This window comes from Phaethon aethereus, assembly GCF_964289735.1.
Source record: "Phaethon aethereus genome assembly, chromosome: 4".
NCBI lineage: Eukaryota > Metazoa > Chordata > Aves > Phaethontiformes > Phaethontidae > Phaethon > Phaethon aethereus.
In genome coordinates this window covers 56,493,379-56,517,622 of record NC_138578.1, presented here as the reverse complement: position 1 = coordinate 56,517,622, position 24,244 = coordinate 56,493,379, and the positions used below count along the sequence as shown (strand labels likewise).

General features: G+C 40.1%; 1 protein-coding gene across 1 annotated transcript in view; it reads right to left on the bottom strand.

Moving 5' to 3' along the window:
* GABRA4 (gamma-aminobutyric acid type A receptor subunit alpha4) overlaps positions 1-23,936 on the bottom strand; it is a gene marked incomplete at both ends in the record, with an annotated part of 39,416 nt that extends 15,480 nt beyond the window's left edge. Inside the window, 8 exons of the mRNA XM_081999464.1 lie at positions 3,205-3,464; positions 6,626-6,778; positions 8,169-8,312; positions 10,091-10,173; positions 10,277-10,497; positions 12,936-13,003; positions 23,628-23,746; positions 23,854-23,936. Coding sequence (XP_081855590.1) covers positions 3,205-3,464; positions 6,626-6,778; positions 8,169-8,312; positions 10,091-10,173; positions 10,277-10,497; positions 12,936-13,003; positions 23,628-23,746; positions 23,854-23,936 — 1,131 coding nt within the window. The remainder of the gene's footprint in view (positions 1-3,204; positions 3,465-6,625; positions 6,779-8,168; positions 8,313-10,090; positions 10,174-10,276; positions 10,498-12,935; positions 13,004-23,627; positions 23,747-23,853) is intronic.
* Positions 23,937-24,244: the final 308 nt, after the last annotated feature.

The following is a 24,244-nucleotide window of genomic DNA, read 5'->3' as shown; positions in this document are numbered from 1 at the left end:
CTAATTTCTGGTATTATCAGACAGTAAAATCCCCATGTTCTATAGGGAACCCAGTGTCATAGCCCAACTCACTCCCTCCTAGAATCCCTCTAAGATAATTGGGGGGGGGGGGGGGGGGGGAAGGAGGGCAGAAATCAAATGCACATAACCATCCAGTGATTAATGCAGAATCAACAGCCCATAAATGAAACGTTCATTTAAAAGTATAATATCACCTTGTTTGCTTTCTTTAACAGCCTCAATTGCTCTGCACTTTTCTTGTTTTCAGGGGACCTTATACAGATGGGACCTCAACTATGAAGAGCCAGCACAGCCAGCGGTATGCCACTTCAAGACAGGCAAAAGTACCGGGCTAACAGGCATAAGAGAGGGATCTTCCCCTCCAAACAGCAGAAGATCCAAAGCAGGTTGCAAATGGTGAGATATGCATTAGAAAAAGCTGTAGGGTTTAGGTATTCAGGCATCTTCTTTTCCAATTTACACACTAACTCTCAGGATATGCACACTTCCTTCTTGGGCTAAGTGAAAATCTTGGGAGACTGGCAAATTTACCAGATTAGGCAAAGTCTGTTTGAAAAAAAATTCAAGTTTAAAATAAATTTTTTTCTGGAGCTCTGGCAATTGTATCGCTAACAACAGAATTTCTACCGCAACAGTGGCAACGTAGTACAGACTTTTTTTAAACACCAACTAGGTTAGGAAATCAAACGCTATCATTTAGCTATGGAGACAAAATGTGTAGTCTTTATGTTTAAGAAACAATGCTTACAGATTACATGCTACAGTCAGGCTACTGTCCTGCATTCTTTGTGTACCACAAACTCACAGGGAAGCTGAGATTCTCTTATCTCTGGTAAATCAGCACTGATTAGACAGCATATGTGCAGAAAAAAATAATGAGATTCATAATAAGACATAAGAAAATTCTAAATAAGCCTTTTATAAGAAAAACTAAAAATTGTAATATATTACATGTCAGGTTGGAAGGCAGAGTCTAACGGCCATATTAGCACTAACGAATTGGAACAGCCATCTCAGCTTCTGTTCTGCGCAGCAGGAGACCAGAAGAGAAGTCATCCTCTAGTCACAGAAAGGACTGCTTGATAGCTAAGCCTTTGTAACAGCACCTGTGGGCTCACCCTCTATGCCTGTCCTGAAAGAGCAAAGACTCAAGTCTTAGCATAGGCAGAATTAGAGAAAAAGCCATAAAAACAAAACAAAACAAAGAAACAGTTCAAGGTAGAATCAACTTTATCACTCAGACATACTCATAACATTAACGTGTAACCCTTCAAAAAAGTAGATTGCTCCCTTGAGTGCTTTCAAGATCCCCAAACCTGTAAGCACACTACCACGTTTATCACAGAGGTATTAAGCAAGCAGTGGAATATAATTGTTCACATCTCATTTTACCTAGCTTTTGAGTTGCGTAAAGCTGTGTGTGTTGTGTTGTTGCTGCCGTTAAAAAAAAAATGAAAGAAAAAAGAAAGAACAGGAAAAAAAGAGAGAAAGAGAAGTTTCTCCAAAACATGTGTGTAAATGGCTAAGCATGATACAAGACTGACTTACAGCAATTCTGACCATGAATCAAAACAGTTTTGTTAAGCCTCCATCATTGCTACCCGAGAAAATTACTATTTTTCTTTTTGTTTTAATCAAATCTTACAAATAAACTTAGGATAAAACTGTTCTTATGACATTTATTTTCCTATCGACCCAAGTAAAACCCGACTATCACCAAAAGCAGCGAGTGCCCTGGCGTGCCCGAGACACTATACTAAACTGCATGCTGTACAATCAAGAAGCTTAGCATAAACCAACAGCACTAATACCTCTACGTGCAAGATGAACTACACACTACTATAAACATACTTTTTCTTGTTTCCCTCTCTTACTAGCAGCCAACAGAGTGACAAGTAAACTCTTCAGGAGCACATCTATCCTTTTAAGCAGAAATGGGAGCTAGCAAAACACCACAGTCAGGAGACTGAAAACAGTAATCATCTATGCTAGGAGAGCAAAGAAAAGGAAGAAAAATGGAGGTGGGTGGACAGCAGCTTAGCAGCGATATCAAATGGAAGAGGTGGGAATGCAAAAAAAAAAACCAAAAAAAGCAGATAAATAGGGAAGGAGTCAAATGAGATAGGAAAAGACAAAATAGAAGACAAAATTACCAAGAGTTAGTCTAAAACAGTGGTTCTTAAATCATGGCTCAGTCAAAGGAAATTAGAAAGTCAGCCTGACAGGAAGAGTAAATTACCACGCTGCTGTCAGCATCTTACTTCTTGAGTGGTGTTGCCAAGAGAGTCAGCCATGGCTGGGAATTACTGGTCTACAACATGGCCAGTGCAAGTGCTGTAATGACTTTATTAGCTACATGTCTCATGAATAAAAGGAGCGATGCAGCAGAGAGTAAGCATATGGGAATGGGAAAAGGGAGGAGAGGAGAATCACCAGTGAGCTCAACTGGAAATGAGATTGAACTTTTATTAACTGGTCCGCACGCTAAGATAGCTGCCACAGAAGTCACACTTAATCAAAGCACTATGAAAGCTGGAAAGTGTTTTGTTAAACAGAGCCCCAAAACATGCTCAGGAGTTGAGGTGAGCTCTTGTGCACAGATACGTAAGTTACATAAAAATTAAATCTATGGTGGACACAAAGGTTTCATCCAGCATTCTCTAAAAATTCCTGAAATTGTAACTGATTAAGAAATAAAACTCTAGATAGCTGATACATGCAATAGAAGGAGGACTGTGATGTCCAGGGAAATGCTCCAAGGTAGAACTGCATATTTTAATTCATTAAAGACCTCAGCCATGTAAGATAACATGCTGTCCTTATAGTCTGTAATATCTCGTCCTGTATAATCAGTCCAATCAGAATCAATGTGCGAAAGGAGAGTTTCTTAAAGATACCCATCCTAACCGACCTTCACCAAAACGCAACTAAATATAGAAGAGGCTGCAGGTATGGCTGGATACAACCTCCTCCTCTCCTCCAGGTTAATCCAATACTGCAACTAAAAATTAAATAATGTTTTACAGGATTTTATCATTGAATATGGTGTAGCATTAGTCTTCCATTATGCTGACTTGCATGGCATCATTAGCTCAGAGGGAACCTGGGAGAAAGTTAAAAGCCTGTTTTTACTGAGAAATACTACAAAAGTATGGAAAATATTTGTATAAACTGAAAACATACCATAAGCGTCTCTTCTGTACTTCTTTCTCTTTGTATTGGAGCAACTGGAAATTCAAGGAGGGATTTTACTGTCTTCCTTTTGGCTTTTTCCATTTGAATATTAGTAAAATAGTTGACAGCAGCAAACTCAATGAGAGCAGAGAACACAAAAGCAAAGCAGACCGCTATGAACCAGTCCATGGCAGTAGCATAGGATACTTTTGGCAGCGAATGTCTTGCACTGATGCTCAGTGTTGTCATTGTCAACACTGTGGTTATTCCTTCAAAGAAACAAAGCAAAAGCACTGCTGAATTCAAGTAAGTCTGCATGAGAATAGGCAAGCAGCTTCAAGCAAAGAATTTTAAATCACTTAGGAGTCCTTCTTTGCTGCTTGCGAATGATGCATTAGATTTAAGTCATGGCAACTACCATATGTCTATGAGCAGCTATGCACACAAAACAGTTAACCAGTAAAATTTCTTACAAGTTATTTTCTAAACATTTGAACATAATTTCAGTTGTTAAATAGCGGAGTGCTCCTCAGACTGCAACAAAGACATCATTTTTCCTTTAATGGGTTCAGAATGCCACCTATTACTCTGTATCTGTTCCTCTGATCCCACTTGTAATCCAGGTGCCACTAAGTCATGGTAAATTATTTTGGTACTAAGGAAAAATAGAATGTTATGTTAACAGCTCTGTTCATTAGCAAACCATCATCTTATCTTCTAAACCCTTCTGCTACTAGTCGACTGATGAAACTTAATTAGAATTTCATCTTCTGAAAAACCAACTTTTTAATTAAAGTGTACAAGCATAACACTGAGGCTAAAACATGACCACTTCATGTTAATACTTCAAATGCAAATACATGCTGTATAAAACCAGGGTATGGGTTTTTAATTTTTTTCATCCAAAATATCCCATATCATTCAAATGTAAAATACCAAGCATATAATGAACACTGCCTAACTCATACCATGATAACCTCAAGGACAACTGACTACAAATGGAGGTGTCCTTACTCTTATGAAAAGAACACCGTGCCCATTTTAATTCAAGATGAAATGCATATGCTAAGAAGAATTCAAAACAATTAAGAGCATGTTTTCCAACAAGATCCTCACATCCCCTATTCCCTAAATGGTGGTATTCCATCTGGGTAATCTAATATGAGAAAGCTTCACCTAGGCACTGCCATACAGAGAGCAGGACACAATGAAAGCAGTCTCCCCTACTGAAGAAAAAAGGTAATAGCCAGTTCATAAAAGCACAAAGAATATCTCAGAGCTAACTCAGAGGGATAAAAACACAGATGCAAGATCAAAAACCTTCTTCAGTGGGAAGGTGTTGAAAAAACACACCACTAAAAATCCTTTAAGTCTGAAGAAAAAAAAAAATTATGGAGGGTTTTTTTTTTTCCTGGAAGAGACCCGTCCCTTATCCTTCCCGATTCTACCTTTGTCCACTTCAAGCACGTAGTTTGTCTGAATTGTCTGTCTGGAGGCATTTGTTTAATAGATGTAAGAACAGGGTGAAGTGACTTGAATGACCAACCATTCCTCAAAAACAAGGAGGAGAGGAGAGGCCATGACAGTATTATAGTTTACTGCCACAGTCTTTATCAGATTTCCCCCTATTAAATCATTCTTCTGGAAGGCTTGCAGTTGCCACTGCAACTGCCCCTGGATACGTGCCACAGGGCTTTACAGGGTAGGGAATTAAGTTCTCGTAAAAAATATTATAGATACACATGAACTCTAATTGTCCAGAGCTAAATACTTGCCAGCTTCTGGTAAGAAATGCACATAACCATATAAAAATCATAGTAAGAGTATTTTAATATAAAAATTGTTAAAAACTTGTTTTAAAATTACCACTGTCTTTCCTCTAAGAAACACCAATCTCCCACAACTACCAGGTTCAGGTGTCTGAAGCTCTGACTGCAGAAATCATGTACCTTAGATCCTTGTGTACCCTTCCTCTACTACCTTTGCCAAGTTTTCCCTAATCATGCAGTGCCCAATAGAAAGATCTTTTGGTTAGCCTCTTCTGACAGTTCCTCTAGAAAGCTGCTACCATAGCAGGTATTCTGGCTTCATTCCCATCTCTTGCCTGGAACATTTCTATCTTCTTTTAAGAAAACCTCTAGAAAACAAGGTCCCTATTGGAATTTGTCAGAAAACTAAAAAGATACCTTTAGCCATACTTTAAGCCACTTGTTTTCAAAGGTGTTTTAGAGACTTATCTGTAACTTAGTGGATGTCTTATTTGTTTTCATATATTACATCTGTTGCTTTGTAATTTTCACATTTTCAATTATCACATTTTGTGTGTAAATACAGATTCTACCTTTTCAGTTTATGGCAATACTCCCTTCAAAAAAAGTACTGTTAGTCAACATCACTGCAAAGGCATGTGGAGTTATATACTAGTTCGCCTAACATAAAGGCGGAGTTGAGAGCTAGCAGGGTTCTTATTAGGTTTACAAGTTGTTTTTCCTACAACTAATCATTAACCATCTCTAATTTGTGGTACTAAGCAGTGTTCAGACTCTACTTACATGTTTGAATGGGCAGTCACGTAGAAACATTAATTCCTATCACTCTCGCCAGCATCTATCTATCTATAGAAAGGCTTTTTGTAGAACATTCTCTTCCTGATTAGTCCTGCTTTTGACTACAGTACATTATAAACTCAAGACATTGCTCTATAAAGACTGCTTTTTAAAATGTCTTTGTTCTACTACTTTGTTAGGGATCTTATTTCCATTTAATTTCTTATGCTTTGTCTTCCACAGAAGCTTTTTTGTTTTTTATTTTCAGAGTTCACTGTAGCATCTCATTCAAGCTGTATTTTGATGATGATCTTGCAATCATTTTGCTTTTTTAATTCATTTTCATAATGGCAATGGCAGAAAGGAGAGAAGAGCACTAAACATGAAATTACAGTAACAGGATCTAAGCCTTACTCATAGCAGCCTTCCGCTGATGACACAGGTATCTCGTAAGAAGACATCTGCAGATCTCGCACGCTCCCAACTATTTTAAAAGGATTTTAGAAGGTGTGACTTCAAGTAATTACACTACTGTCCACTGGAGGATAAAACTGCTCTGGATGTGGACTAAGGACTTGACTGAATTACTCAGGGCCAGGTCTTCCCAGTTTGCTCCCCCAAGCCAGCAGAATCCCCACAGATGTACACCCATTTGCCACAGGCAACCGTGTCACCTGCGGTTAAATATTCCACGTTTCTCTTGAGATTCCGAGGATTCACATAACAACAGTCTTCTCACACTGACAGCAACAATTCCTCTGAATTTACGTTATTCCCTCATTTCTGCACTAGTGCAGAGGCAGTACATCCCAATGCACTAAAAAAGCCTATCCTAGTGAAGGTCGTTAAAAGAGGAAGTACGAGGAAAAAAAAGAAATAATTACCAAACACAGTTCTAGCTGGAACAGATTCCTTATTTATCCAAAATGAAACTTGAGAAAGGATCACGGTCATAATGCACGGGATATAGGTCTGAATCATAAAATAACCCATTTTCCGTCTGAGGTGGAAGTAAACTGTCATAACAATATATTCACCTAAAAAAACAAAAACAAAATCATTTTTCTGACTGTGCAAAGAATTTTTGTTGCAGCATAACTGTTGCAGACTATCAGCTAGGATTGTTTAAGATGATACCATTCATACCACTTAGCATGTATAGAAAGATATGTTCATTAGATACAAGAATTAATAAAAGTTTTAAACAAAAAATCCTGGAAGTAGTAAGTCCTTCCAGTGCCATTCTGAAGCTACTATCAAAGATACAATAAATGTAAAGCTAATACTGGATTACATTTTAAAGTATAAGCATGATTTTAAAAATTCTTTTGCTATCTGTGGTAGAAAAGAATCCCAAGACACAAGCTATCTACCTATCGTAATATCCAGAATATTGTGGTACCTGGCTGGCAAATAAAACAGTAATAACAATGATGCACATTAAATGATATAGAAGGATCTCAGCTTCTTACTAGGTTTATACATCCAGCACTACTGTGATAATGAAATAAATGCAAAAATCAATAACAAGATTTAAAAATACTGTATCTAAAATATCATCATTCATAGTAAACCAAAAAATTGCAGTTTTACCATAAACTGAAAAAACTGTCTAAATAATGCACTACAGAATGAGCATTTTGGGGACAGGAAGGAAATTTTGTTAACTCATAATAATCAATATGCTGAGAGTAAATTTCTAGTGTATTGCAAAATGTTGCTTTATCTTTGAGACAAACATCCACAGAGCAATACATCAAATACATTTGCTTTATCTGTTTCATTTTGACCGTCTCACAACACACAAACTCGCTGATGCTTAGAAAATTATTCCAAATTTTAAAAATATTTTGGGAATATGCTTGTTTATCACCACACTGCTCATCAGTGATACTTTACTCATTTCGGATGCCTGTAGTTGCCATTTGCCTTGTTTCTTACAGCACAAATCAGCAGAAGTATCTATTGTGACTAACGCATTTGTGCCTGTCCACATCTGACTAGAGGGTTTTTATGGCTTTAATAACCCGTTCTGTATGCTGTACTTCTATCCTGAGCTGTTTGCACCGCCAAACAAAGGAAGTCTTTTGCACATAATGTGGATGCAGTGCTGAGAAATTACTTCCTCACCCAGGCATCCTCTTGACTCTTCAAACTGCATTTTAAGCAGTGATTAAATGCTCATTTTGTCCCTCGGAGTAATGATCTCATTCTAGCTTTCTGAAAAAAGGTCGCAATCTACTGTAATGAATCTGCAAATGTAAATCTGAACGACAGAAACCTAATTCAGATTTATGCTCTCAGCCCTTAATATATACCCTATGACATTCAGTAGAATACTTTACAGGAAGGAAAGAAAAAAAAGCCTCGGGCAATGTTACAGGATTAGTTTTACCTCAAGTTGATTTTCACTAATGAGATTCCTACCTGTAATAGATTTAATGGTTTCGGTGGATACCGTATGCCCAAGCAGGTCATACTGAACTAAACTGGAAGACTCCTCGGGAACTTCTACTGACTTCTCAGGTCCTTTTGTCCAGGTATAAATCATTTCACTCTTTGGATAAGCATCTACAACACAGCATCAGTTTGCATAAATAGGAAACTTCTCACACCTTACTAAGAGCCCAAACCAAACCTACTGAAATCGAACGGCAAGACTCACACTAACAATTTCAGAAGATACCCTTCATGTTAAGTTACCCCCAAAAGCCACCCTCGGAGGAGAATAAATAGGAGCTAAGGTCGTATGTCAAGCATCACACGCAAATTCACTTCACATTTGAATGTGAAGTCTAAACACAAGCTCTTTCTGGATCAGCCCTTATTGGGCGTATAAAGTATCTCTTTAAATTAGCTTAGAAATATCTATCTAAAATTTTATCATTAAAATATACTAATATATAAAAAAGAGCACGTATAAGGAGGATACATTTCGGAGACTGTAGACATTTCTTTACAGAAAAGCATGATTATACTAATATACTAAAAACTCTAATATTTTAAACTTGTGTTTAAAATATTTGCCAGAAACCAGAGGTCAGTAAAAATTTCACAATAGCCCAAAAATAAGTACACACAAAGAAACATTTTACATTTAATACAAAAGACATAACTTAGGGCTAGCACTCAATCCCTACACAGCCCAAACTCCTGTTAAACATAAATTCAATCAGTCTTGCATTTGAAATGGCTACATCTTATTTCAAGTTTCACTGAGGAAAGTATTAGATTAGCATCAAGTGCAATTTCTGCTGGTTGGTGACTCTGCCTGAAGAAATATGTGGAGAAACTCCCATTACTGAAGCTCCCTTATCGTAGAGCTGATACCAAAACCAATTCTAGCAGCATCTGGTCTCCAGTCTCAATGCAATAGGGATGAAAAACCTTATCAGAGCAGTGTCTTTACCATCCCCCTTTTGGTTGACTACCCAGCTGTATAAGCTAAATTTACGCTAAGGAAAGACTATGAGTAGCTTCCAGCCATTTCTAACTTCAGAGCTCTGGGTTCAAGGAAAACAGGTTAATGTCCAGCCACGGACTACATTTGAGTGTAAAGCAGAGAAGTCAGTGATTGAGGAGGCTTAGAAAAGTGACAAGACAGTTAATGGAGTGCACCAACCGTCCCCAGGTGGTCTTGGAGGTCTCTGCCACAGATTCAAATCAGGGAATCATAACTATCTCCCTTGGTTGTTATGCAGTATGTCCCAAAATGTTCCTTTTAGCCAAAGTTTGGAGATTATCCAAAAATGTACATCTAATTTCAAAGCAGAAAAGGAACCTGCACTAAGATTCTTCTCACCAGTCTAAAAATTATTTATCTAGACTAAACTTGCCATGCAGACTCCCGTTATAGGCCAGGAGACAGGAGATAGACAAATACAACTAAAGATCAGATCTTTACTCGCAACCTGCACATCTAACTTAGGATGTCAATGTGCCTCCACTGACTGTAGAGAAAGTCAAATAACCTGCTTCCCTAGGTGCCTTTTACCTGGCTCTTGGAAGGTGAGATGGATCCCACCCTCTTTGTCTTCTCCAGAGAATCTCTCACTTCACTGAGTATCCAATTCCTCCCTAAGAACCAAGAAAAACTATGTATTTCAAGCAACTGTGTGGCCAGAATAGTGGGGTTCAATGTAACAGCTGAATCATTGCCTACTTTTCAATTCTCCACCTAGGTTTAATTTTTCAGACCCTAAATAAAATTCCCAAGGAACTTAACAGGAGTTTTGTCTGCATAAGGATTGTGTATCGAGACTAATATTCAGCAAGTTCAGTAATTGTTCAAAATCTACTTCTACTATTTAAATTCTGTAGTTACAAGAAATTTCATAATTGCAACTTACAACTCCCAAATTTGAGAGGACAAGCATGACCATCCATGGGAAAATCCACTAATCTCATGGGACACTCTGCACTTATTGTAAGCCTATAACGGAACAAATTAAATAGTCTCTGGTTGCCATTTTGTCTAGGCAGTATAACTTTTTGCATACAGTAATTGTAAGAAGCTGAACAAACAAGTTAGATACCTCATTGTGTACAGGATGGTGCCATTTCTCATTATTCTGAAGAGTTTATTTGGGGCTGTCATATTATGCGCAACAGACTTTTTCCCATTCCTGAAGAAAGTATCAGGAGTCCACACCTTTGAAACCATCAAGTTGTTCAGTCTTAAAATTTCAATAGGGCCATCATATTTTAATCTTTTGTCTACCCATGTCTGACGGAAGAAGACATCCATTGTATACTCCTGTATTAAATTGCAGAGAAACAAAGATCACGTTTGCATGTATAAGTGTTTCCTGTAAAAAACAGAAATCCCTTAGAAGCAAAGAAATCAGTAGTAAAGAAAACGCTAAGTCCACTACACAAATATATTTCCACCAATTAGAGTGTGTTGTGTACTTCTTAATAGCTTAATTTCCCACATTACTCATATCAATAAATTGCTACACATATTTAATCGTTAAGGAATAATTAATCTAATTAGGTTGCAGGAAACAGGCAATTGAATTTGTAGTCAAGCATGTAACTGGAAACAAAATGATCTCTGACAATAAGTGTCAACAGATTTTTAAAGAAAATATATCTATAGATTTTCTGCTGCTGGCTAAATTAAAAATACCAGGACAAATGATTACTTGCACTTTAAAGTCAGGAAATAAAATTTAATTTCAACTGATGCAAAGTAAGCTTTTAAACAAGGGAAGCTAAATATTTCTTTTGTCATGCCCACAAAACATGGATGAATGCGCATATATACACATTTGTTTTTAACTATGTAGCTATGCCATTAACTTCCTCAGAAAAGCCTTTCAGATGCTCCAAAGAAAGCATGCAAACAACTGCAGAACTGCAGGCACAGGCACATCATGAGAAATCATATGTGAATGAATGAATGAAGGAATGCATTTCTCATCTCAGGAAGATAAAGCATTTCACAAAAAAAGCATCATGTGGCATTGAAAAAGGTAACACAGAAAGCTTTAAGTCCTTTCTGAATTAAAGTTGTGATTTTGTTGTTAAGCCAAACAGTGTTTTCTGACTTTATTTCAAACTCTTCTGCATAATGTTACCATTGAAACTACTTATATGGCCATATCTATTCGCATGGGCAAGGAAGCATGTCTACTAGTGTAATGCATCTTAGAATTTTATCTGTCGTCTTTTCCGTTGCTGCATCCTCCACTGTGGTTTATAATTAATCTATGAAAAGTCTCTTTTCTAGTGCCGTTTCTTGCTGGTGACTACATAGCTCATAAGTAGCGGTTTTTGTTATTAGATTCTACGCAACAGATTTTATAGCGTAAGAATATAAGAATACCCCTTTTCATTACACGGGGTACCAAAGTAACCCGGATCTAAAAAGACATTCTGATTATCCCCTGTACTGAGCTGTGTCACACTTTGCTGTTTCGGCGAGTTTTATGAGTCCAGCCACATCCAGATTACATTGGGTCGCTAATGGATACACTAACTAAAAATTATTCCAAAAACAATTCCTGGGTCCCTGGATCCTAACTAACCCCTAATGATGAAAGGCGAAACACCTCCTGTAAACTCTCCTTTTGCCAGTTCCTTACCTACCGTCAGTCCATGTTCTCACTCCTGCCTTCTCCGATATAACTAATAATTTCCCATGTGCCACCGTGTCAAAAGCTTCAATGAAACCTGAGAGATGCCATAGAGACCTCATTTTAGACTTGACGCACACATTACTGGATTTCCTCGGGACCAGATTCTTGTGTGCCCCCTTGTCACACTGAACAGCATCACACTGAACATGACAGCCATTGAAGGGTGAGATGCATTTCAACATGAGACTGCTGTCGTGAATTTAGCCCTTGAAAAAAAAATCTTGCTACCACATAGCTTTCCACATGGTAGAAACAAATGAGGTACACCACAAAGTGCACGACAGCACTGTATGGGAAGAAAGTTGAAACTGCCTTTCCCTTAAAGCAGTTCAGTTCAGCACCTATGGCTGCGTTACTTCCATGTGATTTCTTGGATATTTTATAAAAAGGTAAATTATTGTGTGATTTAAGGGTATACTACTAGATTACAGAAATTGATGAGAGTTATGCTGGATTTGACCTCAAATGAATGCAGATGCAGTTCAGGCACAAATAACAGTACGTGCAAATGTAATGTTTCTCTTCTGTGACTATTTCATGCACGTCACTTTGATGTTCAGTTTCTGCAGACACTTATGAAAACTCGTATCAGTCAAACATTCGCTGAAAGTGATGCTAAAAGGGGCACAAAGATAGCAAAGGGCATTCATCTGAAATGAAAACGTCAACAAGTATTTGTGAAATTATGTCATTATTATTCACCTGAGAATAACGCAAGTTCCAGAAAGAAAAGGCAATTTCAAAGGTATTAGAAGTTTTTTCCCCACAGCAGACTGACTTAGACACTCCCCACAAGGCCTGATTCTGTCTCTACACCGTGAAAGTCTGTTTTAAATCTTATGAAGATAATTCCTTAATCCAGCCAAAAACCAGTGAACGTGTGACCAGAATCAGGCCTGATGTATCTAATTATAACCTGTAAATTAAGCTGTTACTACTCTTGTCTACTTTGCATGATTGGCAGAACAGTACAGATGAAGCATCCACTCCTTACTGAAGCTAATGGTTTCTCAGAACCAGGAAACGGCATTTTAATCCCAGATATACATACCATTTCTACATCAGAAACAGGTCCAAAACTGGTGACATATATGTCTGTTTTGACTTCAGTAACAGGACCTAATGTATGAAAAGGAAGTGAACAAGAACATTTGAATTTTGCAGGTCAACAATTCCCATGGTCCTGGCATGTGAACAGTTATCGCTTTGGGGGTTCTGCGGACAAGCAAGAGCAAAATGCAAACACAGGTCATTTCAGATAAGTCTAATAACAGGCACTGCTCAATTACCTTTACCACATAAGTAAATCAAAAGCAGCCTTTCCATGCAAATCCCGATTCAGAAAACCAACGTTGATTCAACAGATAAGAAAACAGATGCCAAAAAATTAAAAGGCTCACTGTAAACACCATGCTAATTAACAACAAGCGCCAGATTCAGGAAATCCACATTCCCCAAGGCATTTCTTACTAACATTCCATCCTACTGGCAATAACTGGACTACGGATATTAGCATGCCATGCACCAGGTGATTTAGTACTGCAGTATCAAGAAGTGCATCTCAGGATATGGATGCAGTTAAGTGCTTCAATAATAACAATCAGAATAAAAATTGTATAGCTAAGCATTTTTGAGTGTCTGAACCTAGGTCCAGAAGCTACAACAAAGCCTGTCTTGAGAGAACTAGTGATACTTAGGACACTGTTCAAAACAGTGCACCAAGCAGAGGTCTTGTACTCTCACAGCTGGGTACCACATAGCAACCGTCTGAGAAAACAGTTTTGTTTTAATGTATCATTTCCTTTACTACAGGACAAAACACCTTGAAATTTCAGATGGGCATTTGCTCTACAGTACACTTTACAGTTTCCCTTAAACCAAAGAACACATGCACTAATTTCACTGTCATTTAGGTCTGCTCTCAGTGTAAAAGGCTAGAAAGCTGCTAATCATCACCAGTTATGATGATGATTTTGTGATCAAAGCATTAGCTAATGGTTTAATTCAGGTAATTAACTCACATCATAAATTAAAAAAAAATCTACTGATGGTCTTACCAAGGACCACCAAGTATCTGTTTGAAAAAAAGTATGATCTACAAATTCACAACCACAGTTTGTAAACCCCTACAACTCAAATTTCTAAAGAGGATAAGTGGCTCAAATTTGTTAATTCAGCCTTTATCATAGTATTTGCAACCTAAAAATGAAAGGCTGAAAGACTTAAGACTGTTAGCAGCAGAAGAATATGTCCCTCTTGCAAAGAGAAAAATATTTTAAAAATCACTGTTCACAGATGTCACTTTGAATCAAACGTTAAAGGAGAAAAAGAAGTAAGGAACTGGAAAACAGGGAACCTAGACTTCTTGCACCTAGAACAAGTGTCAGACTGTGAACAAAAAGTAAAAGAAAACCATGTAAAACTATTTCACTAAACAGTTTGAAAGTTATGTGGAGAAGAACAGCTAAGAATTTTTTCGCTAAATGTCAAAAACACAACTTTGCTGGAAATCAAGAGTTTCACAGAAGGACTTTTTTTGAGATAAAATCTAAAGAAAATTCACCCTACAACAGTTGGTAGCTCAGCGGTCCCTGGTCAGTTTGGTATGTCTGTCTTGAAGAAGTTTTAAGAAGAAGCTCCCAAGTTCCAGATAACACACTTTCATACCGTGCTGTTTATTTTGCAATGGGTTGCTCTCTAAACGTGCCAAATGGAAGCTGCTCCCAAATAACAAAGTGTTCATCAGGTCAGGGAAGTCCGTGAGTGGTTAAACCACTCATTTTACTGACAACGTTGTCTAATGACATTTCCTGAATATAATTATTCCTGGAGAGCAGAAGAGCTCCAAAAGATTGTAAAGGTCTTACTGGAGCTGTCAAGATACTGAACATGAAGACATTCATCTGCAGCTTTAGAATATAGGGGAGAAAAGCCCAATCACACTTGTACATAGAAATAGAAGAGATCGAATCGTATCTGACCTCCCATAATCACAAAACTATAATTTATCTACATAAAAATATTTATTTCACCTGGACATAAATTGTTTCTGAAATCAAAGTTCTATAGAAATGAAAAAGTAATTTTCTCACTTAGCTCTAATAAGAAAATGCAGGAATTAGTCTCTGTTAATAGTAAGAGAATACTCAATGTTGCAATGAGTTCCTGAATCCCTTTCAGGAACTCTTTTGGTTTTTAGTTCTAAGAAGCTAAATAGAAATATTCTGAAAAAAAATTGCAAACCTTTAACTGCTTTCCTCTGGTGGTATCTTCTCTTTAGCTCTCAGAACACTGTAATTTTGTAATCATATCAAATTATGCAAAGGGACAGATTTTTCCCACAGGCATGAGCTGCTTCTCCTCAGGCATTGATTTCTTTTGTTTTATTAAATGATTACAGCTTCATGGGCAATAGATGTTCAGAGATTTTTTGCAAGTTTATTTTTTGGAGTTTCTCAGAAAGAAGGGGAGAGCTAAGACCAAGCAGCTAATCTCCAAATCAGCAAGCCTACGATTTAATGTTATTAGAAATCCTACAGCAACAGCCCAGGACTAAAACTATGCTGGAGTTCACTCTTCAGTAACTGCTATTCTGCTCTCAAATCTTTATTTATTAGTAGGACCCATGAGAGAGAACGAAGCAGCAACTCTCAGACAATAACGAAGCCACAAAATAAGGCTGAAATTAAAGTTTATTTTTGGTTGCTTGCCTGGCATGATGGCAGTACAGTGACAAATGTTAAAATCACATTTGAGGCCACTATAAAATGGCAGACGAATAGGATCTAGAAATATTTTAGGCATCATAACAGTTATCCAGCTAGTACTGATGTGCAAATCTTTGCTTTGCATCTAAAGCCTCAGTCAAACATTGAAATGTTTGCTAGGAGTGAAGACAGCAGCAAGGGACAGTGAAGCTGAAGTCCCACCGACTGGAAAAAGGGAAATATAACGCCCATTTTTAAAAAAGGAAAAAAGGAAGACTCGGGGAACTACAGGCCAGTCAGTCTCACCTCTGTGCCCAGCAAGATCATGGAGCGGATCCTCCTGCAAACTATGATGTGTCACATGTAAAAATAAGGAGATGACTGGTGACAGCCAACATGGCCTCATTAAGGACAAATCATGCCTGACAAATTTGGCAGCCTTCTACAATGGGGTTACAGCGTTGATGGATAAGGGAAGAGCAAGTGATGTGATCTACCTGGACTTGTGCAAAGCATTTGACACTGTCCCACACAACACCCTCATCTCTAAATTGAAGAGATGTGGATTTGATGGATGGACCACTTGGGGATAAGGAATTGGCTGGATGACTGCACTCAAAGAGTTGAGGTCAACAGCTCGATGTCCAAGTGGAGACCAGTGACGAGTGGTGATCCTCAAGGGTTGTTATAGGGACCAGCGCTGTTTAACATCTTTGTTGGTAACATGGACAGCAGGATTGAGTGCACCCTCAGCAAGTTTGCCCATGACACCAAGCTGTGTGGTGCAGTCGACATGCTGGAGGAAAGGCATGCCATCTAGAGGGACCTTCACAGGCTTGAGATGTGCACCCATGCAAACCTCATGAAGTTCAACAAGGCCAAGTGCAAGGTCCTGCACATGGGCTGGGGCAATCCCAAGCACAAATACAGGCTGGGCGGAGAATGGATTAAAAGCAGCCCTGAGGAGAAGGGCTTGGGGATATTGGTTGATGAGAAGCTCAACGTGACCAGGCAATGTGCACTTGCAGCCCAGAAATCCAACCGTACCCTGGGCTGCATCAAAAGCAGTGTGGCCAGCAGGTCAAGGGAGGTGACTCTGCCTCTCTACTCTGCTCTGGTGAGACCCCACCTGGAGTCCTGTGTCCAGCTCTGGAGCCCCCAATGTAAGAAGGACATGGACCTGGAGAGGGTCCAGAGGAGGGCCACGAAGACGATCAGAGGGCTGGAGCACCTCCCCTATGAGGACAGGCTGAGAGAGTTGGGGTTGTTCAGCCTGGAGAAGAGAAGGCTCCAGGCAGACCTTACTGCAGCCTTCCAGTACTTACAGGGGGCCTGCAAGAAAGCTGGAGTGGGACTTTTTATAAGGGCATGTAGTGATAGGACAAGGGGTAATGGCTTTAAACTGAAAGAAGGCAGATTTAGATTAGATATAAGGAAGAAATTCTTCACTATGAGGGTGGTGAGGCACTGGAACAGGTTGCCCAGAGAAGTTGTGGATGTCCCATCCCTGGAAGTGTTCAAGGTCATGTTGGATGGGGCTTCAAGGCAACCTGGTCTAGTGGAAGGCATCCCTGCCCATGGCAGGGGGCTTGGAACTAGATGATCTTTAAGGTCCCTTCCAACCCAAACCATTCTATGAATTTCTGATGTCCCTAATGCTTTTTCTCCACTTGCAGCCCTGTCATGCTCCACGTCTTCGATCTACATTGTCAGTTCACAACTGTTAGGGCCAAACCTTGGATTTTCTAGTACATCCCAGTACTTAATGTCAACCCAGGAGTATCTATGGCAACACCAAAACCTATCCCTTAGTCTTCTTGTTCTAGAAGAAAACATAACTCCAGCTGGTAACAATAGTGGGGGTACAAATAGTGAGTCATGCTTTTAAAAAAAACCCAAAAAACACTATTGTTAGTCATGGGAATTCCTGTCAACGAGGAGGTGATCTGTAGTCACCTAACCTACTTTTACTGGTGATTTAAGCAGCCCTCCGAAATGAACGTGTTGCACCGCTTAATCGACTCAGGCTCTGCAAGCAGAAGATCCTATTAGAATCCTTAACACCCTATTACTGACAATAAAATGCAGCAAGTTGTAAGAAGGCCAATTAACTTTAAATATGACCATTTGGGCTTATCCCTCAATGGATGTTCAGAAAGCACCTATCTACCATAAATCTTCAGGAACGCTGAAGAACTATTTATAACATACTGGTGTGTATTTTTATGTCAATGAAATAGAAGGAGAGTCCTACACACTGCAGTGGGAACAGTTAAGTCTGAATCACTGCTTGCAAGATAATATGCTTTAAAGAAGCTCAGGCAGGATTAAAAGCAACCCCTGCAAAAAGCCAGAATAGTTCAGTGTTAGATAGAGATTTAGATGTGGGCTGAAGAAGTGATGCCAGGCCCTAACCTTGTGAAGAGGAACATAAGACAGCTCTCCCATGCATTTTATGCCAACATATGGTTTGAACTGCAGCACAGCTCCCAGCGAAAGACTTTGGGCTCCATTATCCCTGCGTCTCCATAGGCAACTGTCACTGCAGAGATCTCCACTGTATGTAAACAGTCAAATCCTGCACAGCCTTTCTGTATATTGCAAATTTTCCCTTTAAGAGTCCTGCAACCAATTGGGAACATTAGCCAACAAGTCTGTACAAAGGTTTCAACATACAAAGTACAATTTAAATGCTAAGTGCAGCTATTGCTGCTATTATGAGATCAGTCCCAGGATACATAAACTACATGAAATTATATTACATCAGTTCCTACACCTACATCTAAAAAAAAAAAGTTGCTACAGATTTTTTTTTTTTTAAATATAACTACATGTGAAAGATTTGGTGCCTTCTCTTTCCAAATTCTTGCTACCTGAATAGGGTTGATATCTTTTAACTAAAAAGAAAAACAAAAACAAACACGCCAACAAAAAAAGGAACCGTCACATGAAACATGTTCTCTTGTTTCATTCTATCAGAAAGAACAGCAGAGGACACCTGCTATATGGAAGATTTCTGTTAGGAAGCCAGAATAGCTAGATAGAGCATTTTTAAAAAATGCATGTGGAATTTAAACATGGGCTACATTCTCAGCCAAAAGACAAATACAACAAATGCAGCAGCACGCGATAACCTTTGTCTCTACATACGTTCATCAGCATGTCTGGACTCTGAAAAGGGAAAAATATACCTCCAGAAAGGAGGAGATCACTCTGGTTTTTTGCCTGTTGATCAGCAAATAATCTCTGCTGAGCCAGCCAACAAGCTTGATACTAGTGCCAGTTTTCATGATGTGGACACCTGCCTACTAAGAACTGGACTAAGAATATCAGCTAATTTTATGCAGGTCACTGAACAATAGACAGATGGTAATTACTTCAAGCAGTACTAACCTCAGCCAAATTCAAAGCAGTCAACTACAGGTATCTAACACCATATCCTGTCAAGCCTTTGAGTCATCTACTCTCACCAGCTGAGGAAGACTGGACAACTGCCTGGAAAAAAAAAGGATCAGCTTCACTTTACAGTGCTCACTTAAGTCCATTTGCAATCTAAAAAATAAATAACTACATCTATTATGCTGAGCAATGGAACCTTGAAGGTACATGTGAGTTTCTAACAAGAGCAGATAATCACAGATATTTTTCTGTTCTCTGAAAAACAGAAAATTGTCTTTGCTCTTCAAATGTATTCTGTGTTTATTTTCTGACTGAAGTCACTCCTCCTGCGTTGACAGGAAATGAAACTCTTCAGAAATGCTGTTCATCAGCTGAACATCACATAGCCTAAAAGGGGCAGAGAAGCTCTCTCCTATCCTTCTTACGGGAGACAACAGCCAACACATTTAATTCCACCAAGTACTCAGCTGCATTTTCACAGGTGCGAGATCATGAAAAAGAGTATGAAAAGAGGAAGGAAAGAAAAAAGAAAATTAATGATCATGGTCCTGTTCCTTTTACTCATGAACCATTATAAGTGGGAACTTCCAAACAGAAAGACACAGAGCTATCACCATTTCGCTAGCTGATGGTGAGACTTGCAGCTCATGCCAGACTCCACCTCACATAAATAACAGAACCCAAGACGAGCCTGCGCTCCAGCTTTCACTGGTTGATGGGCAACACCAGCACCACGAGCCAGGAACATGCTGTGGGCAATACTGCCAGCCCGTTTAGAGCTAATATCAGTGAGTTTCACAGGTAACCTAACAGCCTTGGGCAGGAGGCAAGTCACACACCACCTTCCTTCTTTGGTTTTTGGCCATAAACCCGGCCATGAAAAGCAAGACGCTAGAGACAGGTATGCCTTTTAGACAACACCTTAACAGAAAAATTCATTAAAATGAGCAGATACACGGCAGCACGCAGTGACGCAGTCCTCACCAGCTTCAGTCCCCCCATTTCTTCTTACTTCCCAAAGTGTGATGAGTTACCATATCATGAAAGTTTCAAAGACAACTGTTACTTTTTCTATGGTTATAATCCAATACAGGTTTGAATCGGGTCCTTGCTTATGTCAAGAGTTCCTCAGGTAAAGTCTGAAACCATGCACGTGTTTAAAATGGCAAATCAGACCCAGGTCTTTTACGTCAAGCAAGTAACGCTCCTTTCAAAAAGTCATCTGGATTTCTACTGTCACTTTGAAACTAATCACCAGTAGAAAGGTAACTAGGGGATTTTCAGAGATAATCCAGGTTTTGCAACTTTCTATATAGAATTTTCCTTTGTGTCATACAGAAAATGTTTAAAAAGCAGATGAAAACTGGAGTCAAGGTATAACTAGAAATGCTTTTGCTTCGAAGCTTTCCAGATAAATCAAAACAGCGCTGTGGTAACACTCTTGAAGTTTTCCAGCAGCTAATGGTGGCAATTACAGGTGGCACCTGTAAACTCCCTGTTCTTATGACCTGTTCAATCATAAAGTGTTTTTGACTAGGAAATCCCCATGCATTACAAATTGCATCTGAAATTCAGGATAATGATAAAATGGAGGATACAGTGCAGGGAATGGAATTGACTTCATTTCCGCTACACTATTTTCAAACATCATACAGCATTACTTTATTCGTTAGTGCTTAAATACCTTCCCTCCACTGAAATGCAAAACTCTTCTGCATTTAAAATCTTCCTGACAGCACTTGTGGTTTGATTTTTTTCTTCCCTTACATGAAACTGCCCATTCTGCTTTGTTTCATTAAATTTCTAGGTGAAATCTCTTTGGTTCTCTCTTGCTTTTTTAGATTACCTCCCCCCAACCTCAATGTGAACATTCACTTAAATGGTCTTTAATAACCTCTCCCATAAACCTTTCTGTCTTTTTTTTTTATTAGACTACCAAACCCCACAGTGCTTAGTAAATGACAGCAACTTTTTACATTTTTTAAATCTATTTAATAAAGTGAATTTGTAATGCAAGGTGTCAACCAAATGACATGCGGAACTTCATTTTTCTATTGATCCTCAACACGCACCATGCTGCTAAATAAGTACCAAAACAAGCTTCCATATCCTCCACTGAGGTTCAATACCCTCCTGAGAAACCATGTCCACATTTGTAAGCATGCTCAGGCAATTTAACTTGCCTCCATAAGTACCAAAAATTGTGCTAATTAATGATAGCATGGAGAATTTGGACCCAGTTTCAGGAAACCTCCAAAATCTAACATTTTCTACTTTGCTCTGCATGCAAAAAATCTTCATGAATTGTTATTTGTAGCAACTCTGGAAGATGCCAGCAAAATTCAGAATTTGGCTACCTCCCCAAGTCTGATTTTAAACATCATTTGCACCAGAATTAGAAATGTTTTCATCAATTTGAAGTTTAAAATCAGCATCAGTCAGACCTCTGTGCAGCCTTTTGTTCTTAAAATAAAACCTTCATTTCATTTCGAGCCACGTGAAAACTAGATGGTGAATCAGCTTCAAGAATAAAACAAAAATAAATATTCTGCTGTTCAACAGAAAGTGACACAGTTTAACGTTACCAAAGCACACTATACTTTCCATCTCTAAATATTCACATCCCCTCTGACATTTTGTTTGCTATACTATAAACTAGTGAGTGACCCACTTCCATGATGCAAGTCACATTTGTCATAAAGATTTATCAGCAAAAATAAATGTAAATATAGGGGACACTTGATTTGGACAGTGTATATTTCAATAACTAATCCATAGTTATAAGTCTGAACTATGTCAAAAAAATCAAATCTGACCAATTGCAGAAATTTCTTTCTTTGGTTGCTTTTGGTTTGTTTTTTTCTAAAAGCTGTTCCTGTCAAATCAGGTGAACGTAACTTTTGCCGTAAGGAGCTAGGGAGGGAGGCATCATTCTCAAAAATGAAGCATTTTTTTCCCCATGTGTTACTTAGAAGTTCAAAACTCAAAGATGAGTGGTTTAGATGTTATAAAGAAGAAACAGCAATATAATATCCATTTTGTGAAATATTCACCAAGAAGTGTTCTCCCCAGGCTGAAATCTGAGGGTTTTTTTCTCCCTTTATCATTTACTTCAATACTGCTGCTATGAAAGTTCAAGGAGATACAAAGAACTTTTTCTCTTTGACAGCATTTTGCTGAAAGTCTGTAACACTTACTGGTGAAAAAGATCTACTCTTGCAAAATAGCCTGCAAAGGACAACTGTATTAAAAGAAATATCCATAGAAAAAAGAAAAACCATAAACTGTATGTCACATTACATATTTAGTAGCTGTTTAATTTTGGAAATCTGATAATGCTCATAAAGCATCTTTGCTAGATGACTAATTAGTTGGCATTCAACCTAAAATGATGCCAAACATAGCACATCTCTTGTACGTGTGCAGAAGTGTCTGTAACCTCTCTGCAGAGACTAAATTGCAAAAGGCCACCAGTTCCCAATGATTCCTCTGGGTGCTAACAAATTTAGCTCCCTTCTCACTTAATGTGTAAGCTAACTTACAGAAGGCCTCATTTATTCCATACACTCAAAACAATAAAGGAGCGCTCAACGATGCCAGGCGTTGTCCTTTAACAATCACAATCATGCATGTGAGCACCGTACGTGGCGTGTGGGGAACGTGTTGGCATATGTGTCAGTGTAGATGGATCACACATATGAAGAAGGTACTTTCAGAGGAGGAAGAAAGTATACCGCAACATAAACCTACGCAAGGATCTCATTCAATTCTGTATAGGAAGCAGCCTATAAAACACTCGTTGCAGCTTTGTGCATCACAAGAAGGGCTGTAGCATTTCTTTTTACATTTTCTTTTAACTTTCAAATATGTATTTTTAATACCTTCATTCCAGATTACAAAATAAACTTCTACTTCGTCTGGATCCTAACGATTTTTGGTTCCAAGTCCCTACACAGTAACATCAAAACCAATAAAGAACAGCAAGTCCGACTGCTTCATAAGCAGCACAAAACTGCATTTTAACAGCCTGGGGCACGAAAAGGGCACAAAATTCCCACACGCAGAGCACAGGTGAAGGCAAATTGGAGACGACTCCACTTCTAATTCCTATACAGCAATTCAGCCTACTACTTCGAAATCAAAGCTGGGATTAGAGCAACTGTGGCAAAGAACTGGTGTACTCAAGCACCTGAGCTCCTGAACTAGTGGAACAGAACCCATCTCAGGCTGGTAAAAGTGTACTTGTTTCTACTAGGACCCGATCCGCGGCATTTAGGGGGCAAAAACTGCCAAGAACCAGTAGAGTCTGGATGTCAGACAGGTCCCTCCACCCTCAGCAAGGCAACGCACACCGGCTTCAGGGCTCCTTTTTTTTTTCTTCCCAGCGCAAGAGCGGCAGCCCGAGGCCGGGCTGTGGGCAGAACAGCAGCGCGGGGGCTGAGCCCCCCCACGGCCGGGGCTCCTCAGCCCCCCCAGAGCTCTCGGGGCCAGGCGCTGCCGGCCCTTCCCTCCCCGGAGGGCTCGGACCCCGGGCCGGGGACGCGGCGGGGCGGGGTGAGGGGTGTCAGTCGGTAATGGGTCGGTACGAACGGCGACCACCCCCCCCCTCCCCCGCCCGCACCGCGCCGCCACCGTACCCCCGAATCCCGGTCGCAGCCTGTTGTCATAGCCATCCAGGAGGCTGTTCAGGATGCTGGTGAAATTCTCCGGCCACAATTTCTCCTCTTTTTTGCTCTGCCCCGGCGGCCCGGTGAGGCTACGAGGCAAAGAGGGAACGGGTGAGCGGAGCCGCCGGGAGCCCGCGGGGGCACCGGCACCGGGACCGGCCGCCCCGGGCCCCCCGCCGCCGCCGGGGCTACTCACCACGTCGCCAGGCACAGGCAGTGCAGGAGGGCGATGGAGAGACCCGAGGACATGGCGATGGCTGGATCCTTGGCAGAAACCATCTTTGCATGCCATACTTCACGCCTGAGCACGTTAAACGCCTTGTCCGGGGCGGGGAGGGGGACGCGGGGCCCGGCGGGGGGGCGGCGGCGGCGGCAGCCCCCGGCGGCCCTACATGCGCGGCACCCCGGTTGCCAGGCGCCCAGCGCGGGCGGAGGAGCGGCGACTTTACCCGCACCGTTAACTCTCTCGGGGCAACAGGCGCCGGTCCCCGCCGCTCCCCCCCTCCCCACCCCTCCGCTCCGCCCGCGGCCCCGCGCTCCGCCCCGCGCTCCCCTCCCGGCTGCCCCGCGGCGGAGCGCGGCCGCGG